The following is a 22,751-nucleotide window of genomic DNA, read 5'->3' as shown; positions in this document are numbered from 1 at the left end:
CAAACATGTAACCAGACCTCAGAAATCACTGAATCCTAGAATGAAAACCCATGGGAAATTCAAGTGAGACTATTTTTGACTCTGCTTTTTTTCATGTGTCTACTTCATTCTTCATTTTGCAGACCAGTTGTCTTCTTCTGACAGCTTGCTGGGATATAGCCACCAGTATACAGTGTAAAAATGTCCCTGTTATACAATCATTCCTAGAGAATTCATTTCCATTCCCATTTCCTGTACCCATCCCTGCCTGCCTCTTTCTTTCCTTCCTTCCTTCCCTCTTTCCTTCCTTCCTTGCTTCCTTCCTTTCTTTTTCTTTTTCTTTCTTTCTTTTTCTTTCTTCTCTTTTTCTTTTCTTCCTTTCTTTCTTTCTCCTTCCTTCCTTCCTTCCTTCCTTCCTTCCTTCCTTCCTTCCTTCCTTCCTTCCTTCCTTCCCTTCCTTTCTTTCTTTCTTTCTTTCTTTCTTTCTTTCTTTCTTCTTTCTTTCTTTCTTTCTTTCTTTCTTTCTTTCTTTCTTTCTCTCTCTCTCTCTCTCTCTTTCTTTCTTTCTTTCTTTCTTTCTTTCTTTCTTTCCTTTCTTTTTTTTCTTTCTTTCCTCTCTCTTTTTCTCTCTTGTTTCCTTCATTTCCCCATTTTCTCTAAATTCCTGGTACGGGTCTGAGATTAACCCATCTCAGGTCAGAGGCCTATCCTTGTCCAATCAACCATGGCCAGAAGAATAGGGTCATGTTCTACAAACACGGTGCTAGGTTTTTGTTTCTGTGGATGAGAGAAAGGGGACCCATGCAAGAAATTGAAGATATTCTTGTGTACTGTGGAGCTATTCTCAAAGGTGACATGGGATCAGAATAATATGCGAATGGAAAGATATTTTTACTATTAAAACTTTCCAACACATGCAAAAAGAGACATTAATATAATGAACCATACACACAATCACCCAGTATCAGACATACCACTTCATTATGTATCTCTAAAAGTTATATTCACATAAGCATAATGCCATTGCTACACTTTTAAAAAGTCAACAATAATTGTTTGGCACTATCTAATATCAAATCAATACTTATATTTCCCCTGGCACTACATTTTTTGTATTTGTTTTTTTCAAGCCAAGATCCAAACAAGATGTCATCTAGCATTGGTTTCATGCTGCATAAACATCTTTTTAGCTTAAAGCAGTTCTCACCCAACTATCTGACTCAGTTTTTATGACCTATGAAGAAACTACATTATTTGTTCTACTGAATGTCCCACACGCTGGATTCTAAGAGCTTAAAGGTTATCTCCAAGGAGCCAGGACAAAGGGCTACATCTATATTTGGGGAAGGTTAATCTTTTACTAGATGATATAAATTCAGTGTATTTTGATCAACCACAATCATTATTCCTTTGATACTTAAATTTTTCCATATTGGTTCTTAGGTCTTTTGACATGACTCAGTCAGTCTTCACTGTCACACTTTTATGTCCCTGCTGTGAATTCAGCCATTTCTCTAAAAAGTTCTTGCTTTTTTTATAGGAGAAATGGTATTTAGAGACCATAGCCTTATCCCTAGGTGTGCTCATTGCTACCAAGTTTTCATTGTTTTAGCTAGGGATTGGCAAACTGCAGGCCATAGCACTGCTTTTACACTACAATGGCAGAGTTGAATGGTTGCAAGAGAGACTATTGCCTGCAAAGCCTAAGAAAAAGTTTGCTGGCCCCTGTTTTAGGCCTTTTGTTGAAAAGTGAGTTGTAAATCCATGCTGATATTTCCAATTCAAATTTAACATCAATAATTTTATTTAGCTCCTTTGCTTTTATATGTGTATCTCTTCTCTTACACTGAAAAAAAATCTTGATTCTAGAATTTTCCCAGGACTCGTCTGTTTTTAACACTGAAAGTCATAGATACTGGGAAACCCCTCAGGCATATGCAAACTGGAACAGTTGTTTACCTTACTTGGTTCTTAAAATGTTAATATCAGTATGATTTTTATTTATCTTACAATATGTGTTAGACATATTTAAATTATACCAAATTATTACTAAATTTATTTACTAGTTTATTTAATGTACAAAGTATTTAATTAAAACTGTTCACTCAAATTCTGCATTCTAAAGTCAGTTGAAATAATTCTCTGTATGATTATATTACCAAAGTAATGTTCAGTTAGATACATTATTTTAGTTTTTTCCCTCCTTTTAGGAATACCTTTTTACTTATTTATTTTCAATATGTAAAACAATTACAAGATTCTACATTCAAAACTCTACAGCAGGCTGGGTGCAGTGGCTCACATCTGTAATCCCAGCACTTTGGGAGGCCGAGGCAGGCGGATAACTTGAGGTGAGGAGTTTGAGACCAGCCTGGGCCACATGATGAAACCCTGTCTCTACTAAAAATATAAAAATTAGCTAGTCATGGTGGCACGTACCTGTAGTCCCAGCTACTTGGGAGGCTGATGTGGGAGAATCGCTTGAACCAGGGAGGCAGAGGTTGCAGTGAGCCGATATCACACCACTGCACTCCAGACGGGGTAACAGAGTGAGAATCTGTCTCAAAACAAAACAAAACAAAAAACCGACAACTCTACAGCAAGTTTTAGTAAGAGAAGTCTCACCTCTATGCATGTTTCCTCTCTCCTCTTAGAGGCAGAAGTTTTTAGTTTTAATTAGTTTTAGTTTTGTTCTTCCAGTGGGTTTTGTTTTGTTTTTTAAATATGAGCAAATATATAAATGTATATATTTATTTATATCCCCCATACTCTATATACTATTGTGCATCTTGCTGCTTTCACCTAAAAATACATCCTGAAGATTATTGCATATCAGCATATAGAGATCTTCCTCATCCCATTTTATTATTTTATAGTAATATTCCATTGTATACATGAATCACAGTTTATTCACCTATCCCTCTATTCACAAGTTTTTGAGTTGTTTGTAATCTTTTTCTATTAAAAAGTACTACCTTATTCACAAGTCATTTTCCAATTCTGCCTGTGTAGTTTTGTGATAGATTTCTAGAACTGAGATTGTTCTATCAGATGGTGAAGTCATACGTAAATTTGCAAGATATTGCCAAACCATCTTTTACTCTAGTTGTAACTATTTTTTATTCCAACTAATGATATACAAGATATTCTATTTTCTTTCACCATGACCAACCCAGTAAGCTTTCAAACTTTTGATTTTCACCAATATGATAGGTGAGAATTGTTGTCTCAGCATGGAGGTAATTTGCATTTCTTTTATTGTGAGGATTGGATTTTGAAACAGGAAAAAGGGCAAGCAAGTCCCTGTGATGACCAAGAGCCTGAGCATGCTTTCAGTTATTTCCTCTTTTATGTCAAAAAGCATCTTCACACCACAATTGTGAATTTATTCACAAGAATTACCAAATTTCTTCTTTCATTATTAACAACTCTGTCTTCAACTGCCATAGTTTCCAGAGAATTGAATGATGAATTGTCCAAAACCACAGAAGAAAAGTTGCTATTTGAGAGCATATCTCTCTGATAACAAGTTCCTCAATCAGTGAAACTACCCTATGCCAAACGCAAAGAGTGGGAATTCCAAGGAAGAACAAAGATCTGTTACAAGTAAGTTCCATATAAGATACACCCAAGTGTGAGTAAACAGCTGGTAAGCAAAGGAGCAAGGTGAAATAAACACCTAGGTTAAGAAGTTAAGATCTCCAGGTACTTCGGAGATGAATTAAAAAAAAAGAAGAAGAAGCTAAGAGAAGTAAAGATGAATCATTAGCACATACTTCTATTTTCATAGATAACATTTTTGAGATATATATAGTGATTTTCTGTAGATGTATGAGTATACCCAGATATCCCTCCCACCTGCACCAGCCCTTTCTCCAAAAGGAACAATGCTTGAAGGTGTTCAAATGGCCTTTTTTCACCAGTGGCTGGGAGCCTTAGCCATGGAATGGGCTGTCCTCATTCATAGTGTCCCACTGTTTTTTATTCCCATTAATGTCTTCCATTTTTAGTGTCATTTGACCCATGGAAATCCCACCCTTTCAATTTTCCCACTGTATCTGAGCGTATCAATTCTCTCAGCATCCAAATGCTTTTTGAGCACCCAGTCTAAGGCAAGCATAGCCCAATCCTAGGCAACTTCAGCAGAAAGTGGGTACCATTAGAGCAAAAGTAGTGGTGTGCTTCCTGGAAGGGATACCAGTAGCCAAAGAGGTGATAATAGTCCATGGTAACATACAAGGCTTCAACAAGTTCCAGGAAGCTTGACTTCAGCATTGCCTCCCTAGCTATGAGCATCACTGATTCCATTGTGTGTTTAAATGTGCTTTACCCACTTCTGCAAGTCACATGTGGGCCATTTAGAGGGTGCAAAGTGTTGGTCATTTTATAACCCCGCCCTTCTAATTTCCTGAATCTTGTGAAGCTGGCTGAGTCCCACAGACCACTAGAGGAAGAGGTATTTCCACAGTAGGTACAGCTGCTTGCACGTCTCTCCTCAGAGCTTTCCCTTGACTTGGGGGTGAATTTCAGGCCAACAGGGCTACCTGGGATACAAGAGGGTTCTCCATGGATCTGCCTTACTACCACGGATGTCTGACCAAGCAAGACTGTGAGACCTTGCTGCTCAAGGAAGGGGTGGATGGCAACTTTCTGTTAAGAGACAGCGAGTCGATACCAGGAGTCCTGTGCCTCTGTGTCTCGTGAGTAGCCTCATTTTGCACACATCTGACATCGTATGTTGAATGTGGCAATGGCTGCCACACAGTACAGGAATTCATATCCCTCAGTATTTCACTCTGACTTTGGAGTCTTAATGAGTAGAGTGAGAACTAATGGACACTGCCAGGACAGGAATGTATCTGTCCATGCTCCTCCATCTGCCTGCTCTCCCTAGTGTAAGGGCCCTGCAAGCAGACTCTGCAGCAGCAGGAGGGATATGGTGGTGGTGAAGGGAAGGGCTGCAGAAAGTATAGGGGTATAGGGGGATGGAGCAAAGGTACAGGGGGATGGAGAAAACGTCAGAGGTCCTGTCCTCCAGAGATCTGTTTATTTGGTATGGAAAAGGCTAGGGGTTCTTTAAGAAGTTTCAATCTGGGGCCGGGCGCGGTGGCTCAAGCCTGTAATCCCAGCACTTTGGGAGGCCGAGATGGGCGGATCACGAGGTCAGGAGATCGAGACCATCCTGGCTAACACGGTGAAACCCCGTCTCTACTAAGAAATACAAAAAATAGCCGGGCGAGGTGGCAGCGCCTGTAGTCCCAGCTACTCGGGAGGCTGAGGCCGGAGAATGGCGTGAACCCGGGAGGCGGAGCTTGGAGTGAGCTGAGATCCGGCCACTGCACTCCAGCCTGGGCGACAGCGCGAGACTCCGTCTCAAAAAAAAAAAAAAAAAAAAGAAGTTTCAATCTGAAGGACTACTTATTCTGCAGCATCCGCTTGCAATAGTTAAACTATAAATACAATCATATTTCACATTTTGTCAGATTTGTAAAGGACTTCAATATTCACCATTTCCTTTCATCCTTGTAGTCTATCGAGGCAAGCATAAGCAGTCACCATTTCATAAGTAAAGAAACAGAGACCTGAATTTCTCAAATAATTTGTTTGTGTTAAAACTCATTTGGAATTTCCAGAGTCTAAGTTAAATATGAAATTCCAGGCCAGGCGTGGTGGCTCATGCCTATAATCCCAAAACTTTGGGAGGCTGAGGCAGGCGAATCGCTTGAAGTCAGGAGTTCGAGACCAGCCTGACCAACATGGCAAAACCGCATCTCTACCAAAAATACAAAAATTAAGCTGATGTGGTGGCATGTGCCTGTAATACTAGCTACTTGAGAGGCTGAGGCAGGAGAATCACTTGATCCCAGGAGGCAGAGGCTGGAGTGAGCTGAAATTGCACCACTGCACTCCAGCCTGGGCAATAGAGGGAGACTCTGTCCCAAAAAAAGTAAAAAGAGTGGCTGGGCGTAACGTCTCACTCCTGTAATCCCAGCACTTAGGGAAGCGGAGGCAGATGAATTACCTGAGGTCGGGAGTTGGAGACCAGCCTGACCAAAAAAAGAAACCCCGTCTCTACTAAAAATACGAAATTACAGGTGTGGTGGCACATGACTGTAATCCCATCTATTTGGGAGGCTGAGGCAGGAGAATCGCTTGAACCCGGGTGGCGGAGGTTGCAGTGAGCTGAGATGGCGCCATTGCACTCCAGCCTGGGCAACAAAAGCAAAACTCCATCTCAAAAAGAAAAAAGAAAAAGAAAAAAAAATTCCAGGCCACAGTATAAAAGAGACCCAGCTGAAGGAACTTGTTTATGCCCAGTTTAGAAAGCAATCCTGAACAGAAATCACTAGAAACCTCCTATTTTTATGTATGTTCCTCTTTGTAAAGTAGGGACCACTGAACCTTTTATTATACCTGTAACAGAAATTAAAATCCAACTGTCTCTTGTTAAAGAAAAAAATTGCTTAATGTCCCTTGTTAAATAATGGTTGGGAAGACTTTATTCAGGATCATCACAAAGGTACAGTGACCACTGCAATGAGCTCTTGCAGTGCAGAAGATAGATTGGACTCAACTCTGAATCCAGCATGGAGAAGTGGGAATTTATAGCCAAGGAGCAGTGTGGCTGTCAGTAGATAGAAAATTACTCAGAGGAAACATCAGGGGTAAAGTGGATTCTGGCTAAGCCAGCCTAACAGAACTGTAACTGAAGACAGGCCAGGGTGATCAGATGTTGCCTGGGGGATGGTGGAGGATGAGGAATCTGATCAGAATCTGACAGTGATCAGATAGCTAGGGTGAGGGAGGAGTCCTTGCCAAACTGACATAGTAGGGTTCTTTGCTAAAACTGGATTTTACAAGGAAGTACACAAATGGGCCTTGGAATAGGCTCAGAAGTCTGATTATAGACAAAGGTGATTGTCATTACTAATAGAATACATAGGGACATATTTCTTTCTTTAAATGGTAATGGAGATACAGGCTATTTCTCTCATACCTACATCCACAGTACCATTTAAAGAAAAATATATATTGGCAAGGCACGGTGGCTCATGCCTGTAATCCTAGCAATTTGGGAGGCTGAGGTGGGCAGATCGCTGAGATCAGGAGTTCGAGACCAGCCTGGTCAACATAATGAAACCCCCATCTACTAAAAATACAAAAATTAGCCAGGCATGGTGGGTGCACCTGTATCCCAGCTACTTGGGAGGCTGAGGCATGAGAATCACTTGAACCCAGGAGGCAGAGGTTGCAGTGAGCTGAGATTGCGCCATTGCCTGTGAGACAGAGAGAGACTCTACATCTCAAATAAAATAAAATAAACAAAGAGTGGATAAGATCTGATTACATGTAAATGGGATGGAGGGCATTTTAGGAAGGGGAGGAGGTAGGAACAGGAGTCTAGAACTAGGCTATTTTAAAGGATTTACATACAAGGTTCCTAAAATGTAGTTTGGAAACCAGCTTTTGGAAAAGGAGGGTGGGATAAGATCATGGAGTTTTACAAGAATGGTTCTATAGATAGCAGGGAAACATGGATGATTTCTGAGCAGGGAAGTGATAAGACTGGTGAATTTAGGAACTTCAATCTGATATGGAGAAGACAATGAAGCTGGGAAATGATGGCAACGGAAACTGTTGTGCCTCTAGATGGGAGATGGTGAACAGCTAGTTGTGCTGGGGCAAGCAGTGGGAAGGGAAAAAAGAAGAAGGTGCAAGGACAGACCTTGGACAGGATCTCAGGGTATATGATCAATATTGGGATTCTCTTTTCTCTTTTCTTTTCTTTTCTCTTCTCTTCTTTTCATTTCTCCTTCCTTCCTTCCCTCCTTTCCTCCTTTCCTCCCTCCCTCCCTCCCTCCCTCCCTCCCTCCCTCCTCCCTCCCTCCTTTATTCATATCCGACGCTCCATTTCTCCTGATCTGATCACCCTATCTTGATCTTCATTATCGACGAGCCGACTGATGGATCTCTTGATTCGATCTTTGATCCTCATTTCATTTTGTTCGAGATTGATGACTGAGTATCTATTTTGCGCGCGCGCCGCCGCCGCCGCGCCGCCGCCGCCGCCGCCGCCCTTCCTTCCTCCCTCTTCCTCCCTCCCCTCCCTCCCTCCCTCCCCTCCTCCCTCTTCCTTCCTTCTTCCCTTTTCCCTTCCCCTTCCTCTTCCTCTTCCTTCCTTCTTTATTTTTACAGTGTCTCACTCCACCTCCCCAGCCGGGTCTGGCATGGCCCACTGCACCCCGCCCTCGCCTCAGCGATTCTCCCGGCCGACCCCCGAGTGTTCACGGCATCGCTACCATGCCTGGTTAATGCCACCTTTTGTAGACGGTCTCACCACGCTCCCGGTGCCGATTCTCGGCGCCCCACCCAGCTGCATCCACCACCTCGGCCTCCCAAAGTTCCCGGGATTACAGGCATGAGCCACTGCACCCAGCCTGATCTTGAAAATTCATTTATTCCCAAACCCAGTGCCCCGTGAGATCAGTCCACCTTTGCATATTCATCTAGCAGTTGTCACTTCAGTCGCGAAATGGGCCAGGCGTGGTGGCTCACACCTGTATTCCCAGTACTTTGGGAGGCCGAGGCGGGCGGATCACCAGGTCAAGAGATCGAGACCATCCTGGCCAACATGGTGAAACTCTGTCTCTACTAAAAATACAAAAATTAGCTGGGTGTGGTGGCACAAGCCTGTAGTCCCAGCTACTCAGGAGGCTGAGGCAGGAGGATTGCTTGAACCCAGGAGGCGGAGGTTGCAGTGAGCCAAGATCGCATCACTGCACTCCAGCCGGGTTACAGAGCGAGACTCCATCTCAAAAAAAAAAAAAAAAAAAAAAGAAAAGAAAAGAAATGCTAAAAAATGAAAGTAAATCAAGTGGAGAGGCAAAAATAAATATTTGTTAAGCCCCGCACATAATCAGGTCTCACCCGCCTTCCTATGCATGTCACTGAAAGGCAAACAAAATTTCATTCACCCTCAGGCTTAAGGCTCAGGTCAAGTGACCCCTGAAGCTACCTCCTCATAGGGCTTTGTAAAAACTTATTATCACACAGATAAGTATGGACTATTAAATTCTAGTTGTTCAACAGATATTTGAATTCTCTCATATGTCAGTGTGCTAGACACTCGGTTGATGCCTTCAACACAGCTCAGAGCCTAGTGGGGAAAATAAAGAAGTAAACAGACGCTGTGATGCACATGATAATTGTGATGATTGGACTATCATTAGGGCACTGTAGAGCTGACAGCAAAAAGGGGAGAACCAGATATTGGAGCTGAGACTTTAGGAGAATGAGTGGAACCTTCATTCATTCAACAAGCATATATTGAGCACTTATTATGTTCCACGCGTGGTCCTAAGCACTGGTAATACAGTGATAAATACTACTGGCAATGTTTCTGCCCTCATGAAGTTAATTTCAGTAAGAGGAGAAAATATGATGAAAATGAAACAGAGTCATATGACAGGGAGAGACACAGCGGCTGCTTTCCGTTGGGTACAGGAAAGATTTCTCTGAAGAGGTCGCATCAACCATTCATGCTTCAAGATACAACCCTTTGCAAGCAAAGCAAGAATTACTATTACGATACAAGTGTTAACTTGCTTGTCTTCACTGACACAGGAAAAAAGTTACCATGTAGGTGTTTTCTATGAGCCAAACATTTTGCTAAGCATGGTACATGCATTATCTTATTTGTCCTTTGCAATCCCTTTGAAGTAGGTGACATGATCACTACTTTGTGAGAAAATAAACTGTAACTTCTTGTTTAATAACTTGCCTAGGGCCAAATTGCTAATACATTATTACGTTTCGTCTCTTACCAATGTCCCCAGCTTCACTGAAAAATGTTTCAGGTATTCACCTAGGATCTGTGTTATAAAATGCCCAAGCAGGGGACCTAGGGCTTGGGAATGGACTCTGATATGCAGTGTCCCCTTCTTCTCTGCTGCATTAAAATGGGTCTTCCCCAGACATCCAGCTTTAAAATTTCTCTCTTTTGTACTCTTTTCCTTTATTTCTCAGACCGGCCGACACTTAGGGAAAATAGAAAAGAACCTACATTGAAATATTGGGGGCTGGTTCCCCCGATACTTCAGCACTTTCACAAAGCTAAATATCTAGTGATGAAAATACTGTGAGGAAGGTTAGAAATAAAGGAAGGAAGTCACAGAGAGAGCTGACATAGGAGCATATATCACTAACCAGAAAGCTATGTGGTAACTGTGGACAGGAAATGTTTTCTGATCTTAAAATACAATAGAGTGTCTAGAAAACTCCAGTGTGTAAAATTTGTCTGTGTAGTGTGACTTTGTGAGTATCTAAACTAAGTTGGCCTTTATCATCAGTAGAATTAAATGGAGTAGGTATTAGGAGGTGCAAAGGGTTCATCTGTAAGTGTGAAGAAAAGGAGGATGTTGCAAAACCATAGGAAGGCTGCAGGTGAGGAAGACCTGAGCCCTAACCTAATGTGTGCTCTCATTAAGAATAATAATGGCAATGTCTATCTATTGCCTTGAGAGTCACTTATGAGTCTCAGATTCTGAGACTTTTGGAAGGATTGTAGAGAACAGAAAGAAAATAAATGATCCATTTTGTTGTGGTGGTTTATCAAGCTAATGAAAGTTCATTTTAGAAAAATCAAATATAGAGAAAGGTATAAAAAACAAAACAAATTATATCAGTCTCACCACTTTGAAATCACCATTTTTAATATTTTGGCATACATCTCTCCAGGCTTTTCTCTTTGCATCTATAAGCCAATGTATGTACATAAATGGTTCATTATACATGATTGCTTGCAACCTGTTTTTTCCATAATTGTAGGTATCCTCCCCCATCAAAGAAAGCAGGTCATCCCTTTATGACTGCTTAGTATTTTATTGACTTGATATGTCATAATGTATACATATCATACATTAGAATATTTTCATTTTTCATTTCCAATTTAGTCCAGTGGACTCAGTGTAATTTGGAATGATTAACATTTTTGTACTTACATCTGTGAAAGTTTGCCTCACTCTCTAGTTAGGATAAAATCCTCGATGTTTAGAAATCTTCAAGCACACTGACAAATTAGTACCACAAAAGGTTGCACCAAGATACACTGAGATCAGGAGCCATGCTAAGGCCAGAGGTCAAAAGTCTTAAAATATTTTTTTTATTGACCTGGGTTCCCCACTTGCATCATGGCACGGAAAAATGCAGAACACATTGTTGATATTATAGGGCGCAGTCGATTCCATTTCCTTCAACTGATCTTTTGAAGGTTAGTTAAAATAAAAACTCGAACACAAACAACTTTCCCCACAACAATGGCCACAACATGAGACCATGCTAATCTGTGGACTGTTCATGCACTGAGCAAGGACTCAGAGATCCGTGCACAGCACCTCATGGAATGATCACTTTGAAAGCTCAATAGATAAGAGTAAAACAATTCAAAGATATGGGAAAACTTAGAGGCCCTGTATTCCAGCCTTTTTGAACCTCAACTGAGAAATTAATGCCTAAGATTTTTAAATGATTTTTATAAGCCCAGTGTATTTCTCATAAATGATGACAATGATTTCCATAGAATAAACAAAAAGGTAGGCTCCACTGGGTATCAGTCTCACACTGAGAGTCAAGACACCACATATTTCTTGAGAATATAACTGCAAAAATAGGACTTTTTCTATCTGATGCCAAAACCCAATCATGAAAACACCAAAAACATATGTGTATAAGGAATTAAAATTTAGTTTATATATTGGAAAGATAAATTATATTCATCTACTTTTTAATGCCATGAATATGTCTTACAGTTTTATTGAGGTATCATTGACATAAAATAAAAAGTGTATAATTTGATGGATTTTGACATATGTATGTACACCTATGAAACTAACACGACCAGGCCGGGCGCGGTGGCTCAAGCCTGTAATCTCAGCACTTTGGGAGGCCGAGACGGGCGGATCACGAGGTCAGGAGATCAAGACCATCCTGGCTAACCCAGTGAAACCCCGTCTCTACTAAAAAATACAAAAAACTAGCCAGGCAAGGTGGCAAGTGCCTGTAGTCCCAGCTACTCAGGAGGCTGAGGCAGGAGAATGGCGTAAACCCGGGAGGCGGAGCTTGCAGTGAGCTGAGATCCAGCCACTGCACTCCAGCCTGGGCGACAGAGTGAGACTCCGTCTCCAAAAAAAAAAAAAAAGAAAAAGAAAAAAAAAAGAAACTAACACGACCAAGATAATGAACATATTTATCACCTCCAAAACTTCCCTTGCACCCCTTTGTAATTTCTCGTTACCATACCTCCCAACTATGCCCAGACTCCAGGCCACCGTGATGGGCTTTCTGGCACTATAGATTAATGTGTATTTTTCCAGAATTTAATATAAATCAAATCATAGAGTATATAGTCATTTTTGTCTAACTTCTTTTATTTGGAATAATTATTTTGAGATCCATCTATGCTGTTGCATGCATCAATAGTTCATCCTTTTGCATTGCTGAATAGTGCTCCATTGTAGGGATGTATCCCAGATTAGTTACTCATTTATAACTATTACAACTAAAGTTGCTATGAATATTTGTCACTAAGTCCTTGTGTGGGCATATGCTTTCATGTCTCCCGGGTAAATAATCAGGAGTAGAACAGCTAAGTTGTGTGTTCTACGGAGGCTTATCTTTTTTTAAGAAACTGCCAAACTGTTTTCCAAAGTGATCATGCTATCTCACCATTCCTATGGGCATTACATGAGTTCTGATTGCTCCACATCCTTACCAACATGTGGAACAGTCAGTCTTTTACATTTTAACTGTATTAGTAAGTGTGTAGTGATATCTCATTGTGAGTTGAATTTGCATTTCACTAATGACTAATGATACTGAGTATCTTTAAGAGTGCTTAGTTGCCATCCATGTATTTTCTTTTCTTTTTTTATTGAGGTTCAACAGCAGATTTTACTTTTTTGATTTTAAAGACTTGACTAAAGTCTACTTCAAATAAAATAAACTATACATATTTAAAGTATACAATCTAATTCATTTTATTTTATTTGATAGATAAAATTGCATGTACTTATTGTGCGCAATGTGATGTTTTAAAATATATATATACGTCATGGAATGACTAAATCTAGCTAATTAACATATGCATTACCTCATCAAGTTATCATTTTTGTAGTGAGAAAACTTAAAATCTCCTCTCAGCATTTTTCAAAAATATGATATATGGTTATTATTTTGTTTTTTGTTTTTTGTTTTTTTGAGATGGAGTCTCACTCTGTCGCCTAGGCTGGAGTGCAGTGGCACCATCTTGGCTCACTGCAACCTCCACCTCCTACATTCAAGTGATTCTCCTGTCTCAGCTGCCTGAGTACCTGGGATTAGAGACATGTGCCACCACACCCAGCAAACTTTTGTATTTTTAGTAGAGACAGGGTTTCACCATGTTGGCCAGGCTGGTCTTGAATTCCTGACCTCAGGTGATCCACCTACCTTGGCCTCCCAAAGTGCTGGGATTACAGGCCTGAGCCACTGTGCCCTGCCTAAGAATATACGGTTATTAACTATAGTCATCATGTTGTACAACAGATCTAACTGAAATTTTGTATTCTTTGACCAATATCTACCCAGTCCTCTCCCTCTCACTGTCAGTGCCTGAGAACCACCATTCTACTCTTTAGTTTTATGAGATCAACTTTTTTTAGATGCCATACATGAGTGAGACCATGTGGTATTTTTCTTTCCGTGCCTGGCTTATTTCACTTAGGATAACATCCTCCAGATTTATCCATGTTATTGTAAGTAACAGGATTTTATTTTTCTATGGCTGAATAATATTCCATTTTGTGTGTGTGTGTGTAACTTTCTTCATTCATCTATTAATCAACTTAGGTTGATTCTATGTCTTGGCTATTGTGACTAATGCTGCAATAGAAGTGGGAGTACAGATATTTCTTCAACATACTAGATTCATTTCCACTGGATATATACACAGTTATATACACAGTAGTGAGGTTATATAGTAATTATATATATATACACACACACACATATATATACATATATACATATATACATTTTTTTTCAGACAGAGTCTCGCTCTGTCGCCCAGGCTGGAGTGCAGTGGCACGATCTTCTCTCACTGCAACCTCCGCCTCTTGGGTTCAAGCGATTCTCGTGCCTCAGCCTCTCGAGTAGATGGGATTACAGGCACATGCCACCACACCCAGTTAATTTTTGTATTTTTAGTAGAGACGGAGTTTCACCATGTTGGCCAGGCTGGTCTGGAACTCCTGACCTCATGATCTGCCCACCTCAGCCTCCCAAAGTGTTGGGATTACAGGCGTGAGCCACCGCGCCCAGCCAGTAATTCTATTTTTAATTTTTTGAGGAACCTCCGTACTGTTTTTCATATGGCTATACTAATTTACATTCCCATCAGCATTGTACAAGGGTTTCCCTTTCTCTATATCCTTTGTCTTTTTTGATAATAGCCATTCTAACGGGCATGATGGTGGGTGCCTGTAATCCCAGCTCTGCAGGAGGCTGAGGCAGGAGAATCGTTTGAACCCGGGAGGTGGAGGTTGCAGTGAGCCGAGATCGTGCCACTGCACTCCAGCCTGGGCGACAGAGTGATACTCCGTCTAAAAAAAAAAAAAAAAAAGTTTTTTTGGGAGGGATTGAAGATTAACAAAGTATTGCATATGAAATATAACGATAGATGTTACCTGGATTTGCATAGAACATTATGATTCAAACAGTCATTTTTTTTCCACAGGTTTAAAAATGTTGTCTACACGTACCGAATCTTCAGAGAGAAACATGGATATTACAGGATACAGGTAAGAACAAAAAAGGACAGCAACAACAGCAACAAAAAAGTTGGGGAGAAGAACCTGGGAACATGTCTTTTACCTGAGCCATGACTGTATGAAAGCATTCTAAAAAGGAAAGCACAATGCAGAGATGAGAGTCAGATCGAGTTAACCTGGTTTTTCCCTGAAGAGAAATAGGAAGGTTCTGGGCTTGGATTCTACTTTTTTGTTGTTGTTTTGTTTTGTTTAGACGGAGTCTCACTCTGTTGCCCAGGCTGGAGTGCGTTGGCGCAATCTGGGCTCACTGCAACATCCGCCTCCCGGGGTCAAGCGATTCTCCTTCCTCAGCCCCCAAACTCCCCCAGCCACCCAGTATCTGGGACTACAGGCGCACGCCATCACCCCCAGCTAATAATTGTATTTTCAGTAGAGACGGGGTTTCACCCTGTTAGACAGGATGGTCTCAATCTCCTGACCTCGTGATCTGCCCGCCTGGGCCTCCCAAAGTGCTGGGATTACAGGCGTGAGCCGCCGCGCCCGGCTGGGTTCTACTTTTGAATAACCCTCACTGTTATTCCACTGTGGCTCCTCCACTGGTCAAATGCGCCAGCTTGGACTCCAGGCAAAACCTCCGTTGAATTAGAAGACTCAGCAATGATGCAGGATGGAACTAGAAAGGGACGGTGGAAAGAGGTCAGAGTGTTTAAGAAGTCAAGTGTGCCCAGTAGCTGTATGAAAATATAGTGGGAAGCATCAGATAGCTGAAAGTCTTAGGGTTTAATTTTTATGGTTTACTGAGAGCTAAGAAGAAAAACATTTTGCTTATTTTAAATTTAGTTCTCTGGCTTAAGAAGTAGAGTATAATAAACATAATTGAATTGTAATTGCTAACAGAGAATCCTGAAATAATCTTTCTCAAACACTTATATATAAGGTTAAGGGGACTACAGATTTCTAAGAATCTTCAGTATATTAATGTTTACTCTGAATATCTGAAAGAGACTAGAATATAAAATGATCCCCAAACACTTCACTTCCGTTATTTTTCTTTTGCTATAGAGGATGATAATTGAGGCAGCTGGCAAAAATTGAATAAATTTAAATTTTGAATAAGATTAACAAATAGTGCTGTATCAAAGTTAATTTCCTGATTTTAATCATTGTAGTATGGTTATGTAATATCTTTACATTTAAAGAAATACTGAAGTATTTAAAGGGATATAATGTCTGCAAATTAACTGTGAAAATAGCTTATATATGTGTGCATATATATATGCACAATATATGTGTATATATTTGGAAAGAGAATAAAAAGCAAATATAATAAAATGTTAACATTTGGGGGTGGGTGCAATATATGGTAATTTTTAAAAACTATTTTTGCAGCTTTGCTATGTCTGAAATAATTTCAAGATAAAATGTCTTATAAAAAGCAACTTATTTTAAAACATTTTTTTCCTGTTTATTCTTTGGGAAATTCTGGATAATTCCTCAGTACCCTGTTTTATCTCTTGTGTGGACAAAATAGAGAGAGAAATCCAAATCATTTGTAACTCAGACACAAAAAGGCGTTTCACTGGGGAGCAGCTCTGTGCTCAGAAGCCTGCAGTGATGATGCCTTTTGTTGAAGTGACTGCATTAAAGGAACCTCCTTGCAGATGACTTTGATGTCAGCCTGTGCCTCTAATACAGAGGTTAATCAGGCTGCATATCAGAAAACCTCCTGATCGCCACCCCCTTCTCTAGTCTGACATAGCGGCCATGTGAAAACCACAGTGATGATCAAGAAAACCAAATACACAAGAGCAGAGGAAGAAAATCTGTGTGTGTGTTGGTGTGTAAGACAGAGTCTTGCTGTCACCCAGACTGGAGTGCAGTGATGTGATCTTGGCTCACTGCAACATCCATGTCCTGGTTCAAGCGATTCTCCTGCCTCAGCCTCCCGAGTAGCTGGGATTACAGGCATCTGCCACCACGCCCAGCTAATTTTTTGTATTTTTAGTAGAGATGGGGTTTTGCCATGTTGACCAGGCTGGTCTCGAACTCCTGACCTCAAGTGATCCACCCACCTCGGCCTCCTAAAGCGCTGAGATTACAGGCATGAGCCACTGTGCCTAGCCAGAAAATTCTTTTTGTTTTAAAATTATTTCTAAAAGGTTATATTAGAAAATAGTACTTGGTGGGCTGGGGGCAGTGGCTCATGCCTGTAATCGCAACACTTTGGGAGGCTGAGGCGGGCAGATCACAAGGTCAGGAGATTGAGACCAACCTGGTTAACATGGTGAAACCCTGTGTCTACTAAAAATAGAAAAAAAAAAAAAATTAGCTGGGCGTGGTGGCGGGCACCTGTAGTCCCAGCTACTCAGGAGGCTGAGGCAGGAGAATAGCATGAACCCAGGAGGCGGAATTTGCAGTGAGCCACGATCGCGCCACTGCACTCCAGCCTGGGTGACAGACTGAGACTCTGTCTCAAAAAAAAGTACTTGGTGTATAGCTGGTAAACAGAAAACAATCATTTACAACTTAACTGAGTTGTGTTGCCATTCCCACTTTCTATTTACATTGGGACTTTTTTGGTTTTATTTTGCTCACATGGAGATTCTGAATTCATCAAGTATACAAATTGCATATTTTAAATTCATCAAGTATACAAATTGCATATTTTAAATTCATCAAGTATACAAATTGCGTATTTTAAATTCATCAGGTATACAAATTGCATATTTTAAAGCCATGGAATCAACCTAAATGCCCATCGGTGATAGACTGGATAAAGAAAATGTGGTATATATACACCATGGAATACTAAGCAGCCTAACTGATCTCCAAATTTGAAAAACCAAATCAGAGGCTGGTGGTTCACCTTTTAAAGCCAATAAAGAGAACCAGCCCCAGCTTGAGATGGAGAGGATCGAAATTAGAGTTGGAAACATGTATGGTAAAATCTCTCACATAGGGGTCAGAAAGAAGCTTAGGTCAAAAAAGAATGAAATCATGTCCTTTGCAGGGACGTGGATGGAGATGGAGGCCATTACCTTTAGCAAACTCAAGTAGGAACAGAAAACCAAATACTGCATGTTCTCACTTGTAAGTGGGAGCTGAATGATAAGAGCACATGGACACACAGAGAAAAACACACGCTGGGGTCTGATGGAGGGCTCAAGGTGGGAGGAGGGAGAGAATCAGGAAGTATAGCTAGTGAATGCTGGGCTTAATACCTGGGTAATGGGATGATCTGTGCAGCAAACCACCACGGCACATGTTTACCTATGTAACGAACCTGCACATCCTGCACATGTACCCCTGAACTTAAAATAACAGTTGGAATTTTTTTTTTAATTGCGTTTTTGCATTCCCATCAGAAGTCCACTTCCGATAGTCCCCTAAGATAGCAAAGCCTGCCTGTAGGGTACAGACATAAGCTCTTATAGGGTTACCCTTCACAGTGCATCTGCAAGTACTGCCCCAGATAAACTTGCCAAGGATGAGGTTCACTCGATACTATGGACTGCACTGGGATCCCTTGACTGCAAATCCTCTTTACTCAGAGTGGCTCAAGTCAGAGGTTGGTCTTAAAAATGAGAGTTTCTGTGAACCGGAAGTGGTGTGAGCTCCCGCCACTCGTGTTTTCAGTTTTTCAGCTCATAGGGGCAGCCCTGAAAAAACCACTGCTTTGAGAAGTGTCACATTTCACACGCAATTGCATGATAATGAGTGATCTCCTTTCTTGTATTTTTGCAGACGGCAGAAGGTTCTCCAAAACAGGTCTTTCCAAGCCTAAAGGAACTGATCACCAAATTTGAAAAACCAAATCAGGGGATGGTGGTTCACCTTTTAAAGCCAATAAAGAGAACCAGCCCCAGCTTGAGATGGAGAGGATCAAAATTAGAGTTGGAAACATTTATGGTAAAATCTCTCACATGTGGGTCAGATAGGAATCTTAATCCTATTTCCACCAATGCCTTTGTAAACTCAATACAGATACATGCTCTTTTCTATGACATTATCTCTAAAAAGCTTCATCCTACTAAGAGCAATTTCCATTTTGTTGAGAAGTGGTGTCTTTTAGACCCTGAGGGCCAAGACATAGAGCTTGCTGTGTTTGCAGCCAGGATAGCAAGAGTGAAGGCAGACAGCTGACTTCAAATTCATTCTGTGACCTTGTGCAGATGATTCAAGTTTGAGAATAAACGGGCAAATGGGCAGGTTTTCAAATGAAAAAATCACGTTAGCCCTTCAACCCCTCCCCAAAGCTTATACTGTTACATTTTGCTCAATATTTGCTAAGCATTCATTTATAAAGTGCTGGGTGTCAAATTATGTCAGATACATTTTTAAAGGTATTAAGCCATGGTGGAAAATGAGAGATGGTCAGTAACTCTGAGTGCAGAGAATCCCCGCTGAAGCCTCTCAAATTATATCACGAGCAGCTACTCTTCCTTACCCACACCCTTGAAATCTGCTTTCAGGAAATAATTTATTATCAGTGGCAATGTGGTTTGAATTTAACTCAGACTTCCAGAAACACTTAGGGCTTAATCCTATTTTCCCATGTTGGAATGTGTGGTTATATTCTCAGTGAAAGGGACTGCAGTTATCAGTGGCAGGTGATGGGATGAGATCAGATGTCCTCCCTAGGGAGAGGGACAGAGGACAGAGAGTTCTCTGGGAGCCTGCGATCACTCCATGCCATTCTACTCTGTCTGCAGCAAAGTCACCCTTTAGGCTGCCATAGCCGGCTTCTCATCTCCCCAGCAAGGCTAAGCATAAAATACAACTCCCTTCCCTACCATTGTGTCCCTGTCCCCCCAGTCCCCATGAAGGGCAGTGTGTACTCATGGACACACACAAAAAATCACTTTCTATAGGTCTAGCTGCAGATGTAGTCCCACAGCTACTTCCCCCCTCCCCCCCGCCAAATTTATGGAATAAAAAGTATAAAATGTGGCAGATCTAGAAACCCAGGAATGTATCTGTGCTGCAGCCCTTAGGCAAACCCAGATGAGTTGCTGGGACTGGTTGGGGTGGTGGTAGTACTTGTCTCGACAATGACAAAAGAATCACAGATCCCAGGAGGAGAACCCTCAGAAATCTTCCCCAAGACCAGGGCATGAATCTCACTCCACCAACTTTCCATACCGGGTCAGTGCTGACACAGCGGGCTCCAAAATTCTCAGCTACCGAAGAGGAAATCTTCTCCATCAACCTCTTCCTCCCATTCCTGTTGCTTTCTTAGAACAAACTTCAGATGTTCTCACTCCAAGGGAGGCGCAGGTTTCTCACTGGTGAATGGAGACACTTGTGCTGGAATCTCTGAGGCTTGGCTTATAAAGGGATCCCGTTTTGTTAGGAGGGCTCCCTGTAGTACCCCAGCCTTTGAAGATATAACTTTGAGGTGGCATCAAATTGGCTCTGTGCCTGGGGAGGGGTCTTCTTTCCTTTGAGGGGGGTTGTTTGATATGACCTCTGGGTATGGTCTCATGGCTGGTCTTCTGCTTTTTTTTCCCCTCCAAAGAACAGTAACAGCGATTATGTGGATGTCTTGCCTTGAAGATAAGGCTGCCAGACAAAGCAAGTTAAGGAGATGAGTAACAGTTCTCGCTGGTGACCCACTTCTGCAGGCGTAGGTCCAGAGCACCAAACTCTAGTGGACAATTCAGACTCTCCTGTTTGTGTAACTGAAGATGTTCTGCCCACCAGCACCAGAGGTCACTCTCCACATCCCTGCCTCCCAGACATACACCAGGAGCAATTTCAAAGCCCTCTCCAGTTTCACTCTTCTTTCTCGGAATGGGACAGCCTAAACCTTTTCCCCTTGACTTGTTAAAGATACCGTCCTACATCATGGTTGACACCCTCCTTCGGACCATACAGTCAGAGGGGCAGCTTCATACAGAGGAGGGCACACTTGTCTGTGAGTCTGAAGCCCCAAGTTCCAGTCCTGCGGCTATGTGACTTTGAACACATTTCTTCCCATCTCCAGGTCTTAGTTTCTTTGTCTATATGGTTGGGTAGGATGATAGACATTGCCCCAGTCTCTCTGTTGAGCCTGCTTGTGTTAGGTGAAGGTGAGGGATTGGGAGTGATGGAGATGCATACAGATCAGCACCTTCTCTGTACCTGCTGGACCCACACGTGCACCCTTCTCCCTCCAGCCTGGGCTACTCTCCTTCTGGTTCTTCTTTCTAATCTTAAACTTCCTGGTGAGCATTGCCCCAGTCACACTTTCTCCATGATTTTGCTTAATTCCACTTATGCATCGGCCACTTCAACAGCATTAATGTGGTTCTGTACAGTGATGTATGTGGAGATTTCTGAAATATTCTATGTGTGATTTCTGTTCCCAATTAGGTTCTAAGTGCCATCAAAGCACAGTTGGGTCTCCCTTGTATCTTCCACAATGTGTAGAAATTTGTGCTACTCAGAGCTGTGCCTAGTTCATAGAAATTGACTGGAAGCACATTGCTGAGGGAGGTTTGTTGAATTGGTTTTTAAGGTTTATTGAAATTGATTTGTTGAATTTTTCTGCTAGTTCAAAATGTGAATTAGGACCTGGTTAGTTTGAAAGGTACCAAATTCTGTGCCCTTTCTCTTACCTATCATCAAATTGTAGTAATTTGTTTCACCCCACTGGACTTATCTTCAGAGTTTTTAAAGAGAGGAGCTCTAGACTTAGAGGTAACATGAACAGACTAACAGACATTGTGACTGGAGCCCCCAAATGTGGACCATTGTGAGATTTGGGGTCACAGTAATTTACGGCTACTACTCCCTGTGTCTGGTACATAGGACAAATGTCCTCTTTTACTTTTCAAAACTGACTTAGGTATTCATGGACCTTGATTCTTCCATATACATTTTATAATAAATATGTGAAATTGCTCAAAATCTCTTTTTGGAATTTTGAATGAACTTGCAACAAATTTGTAAATAGGGGAGAACTGACACTCTTGTGATGTTTTCCCATGCATAAACATGCCGCATCATGTTCTCAGGTCATCTTTTTTGCCCTTTCATGGAGTTGTAAATTTTCACAACCAAAGTCTTGTATATGCTGTTAGATTAATTCCTATTTCTAGTTGCTGTAAATGATATCTTATGTTTTATTACATTTCTAATAGGCTATGGTGTTGGTGAAATGTTAACCCTCTCATTAGATCTACTAGTTTGCTTGTTGATTCTACTGTGTTTTCTATGTAAATGATTTTGTCAGCTATAAATAATAATGTTTTATTCTCTTTCCTTGCAATACCTATGCTTATTTATTTTTTGTGTTTACCCATTGGTTAGGGCCTTCTCTATACATTAAACAGTTCATAGTCATGATAGTGAGTATTCTTATGCTGTTCCCAGTATTACAGGGACTGCTTAGAAATTTTCTCTATTTAAACATGATGTTTGTTGTAGCCTTGTTAAAGCCTGTAATTTTTACCAGAAATATTTTGACATTTATTGTTATTTTTTTCTACATCTATTGAGATAGTCACATTCCTTTTGTCTTCACTCCATTATAAAGGTAAGTTACCTTAATAAAATTGTTGATATCATATCATCCTTGCATTGTTTAACTCGATCATATCATATTATTTTTCATAAACTGTGGAATTTGGTAAGTTAATATTTCATTTAAGATTTTTGCATTAAAACTCATAAACCAAATGGGACTATAATTTACTGAATCATGGTTATACTGTTCATATAAAGCGAAGAAAAGTCTTTCTCCTTTTACCATTTTCTGCAACAACTTCTTAAGGTAAACGTTATTTGTTCCTGACTGTGTGTGGTGGCTCACTCCTGTAATCCAAGCACTTAGGGAGGCCTAGGTGGGAGGATCACTTGAGGTTGGAGCTCAAGATCAGGCTGGCCAACAAGGTGAAACCCTGTCTCTATGAAAATACAAAAACGTAGCTAGGTGTGGTGGCACACGCCTATAATCTCAGCTACTCAGGAGGATGAGGTGGGAGA

At 41.1% G+C, this 22,751-nt stretch overlaps 1 protein-coding gene across 1 annotated transcript; it reads left to right on the top strand.

The window, feature by feature from the left end:
• The first annotated feature begins 2,749 nt into the window (after positions 1-2,749).
• SH2D1B (SH2 domain containing 1B) lies at positions 2,750-22,340 on the top strand. Its single transcript, XM_003892985.5, has 4 exons — positions 2,750-4,679; positions 14,750-14,813; positions 18,528-18,692; positions 20,302-22,340. Exons 1-4 carry the CDS (start codon positions 4,546-4,548, stop codon positions 20,335-20,337), a joined length of 399 nt encoding a protein of 132 aa, XP_003893034.1. The 5' UTR covers positions 2,750-4,545; the 3' UTR covers positions 20,338-22,340.
• Positions 22,341-22,751: the final 411 nt, after the last annotated feature.

This window comes from Papio anubis, chromosome 1 (genome assembly GCF_008728515.1).
Source record: "Papio anubis isolate 15944 chromosome 1, Panubis1.0, whole genome shotgun sequence".
NCBI classification, from domain to species: domain Eukaryota; kingdom Metazoa; phylum Chordata; class Mammalia; order Primates; family Cercopithecidae; genus Papio; species Papio anubis.
This window is presented reverse-complemented; position numbering and strand designations above follow the sequence as displayed.

Coding starts and splice junctions, on each gene's coding strand:
- SH2D1B (XM_003892985.5), top strand. CDS start 4,546: ATGGATCTGCCTTACTACCACGGATGTCTGACCAAGCAAGACTGTGAG. Junction 4,680..14,749: donor GTCCTGTGCCTCTGTGTCTC/GTGAGTAGCCTC, acceptor TTTTTTCCACAG/GTTTAAAAATGTTGTCTACA. Junction 18,693..20,301: donor TAGAGTTGGAAACATTTATG/GTAAAATCTCTC, acceptor TCCCCTCCAAAG/AACAGTAACAGCGATTATGT.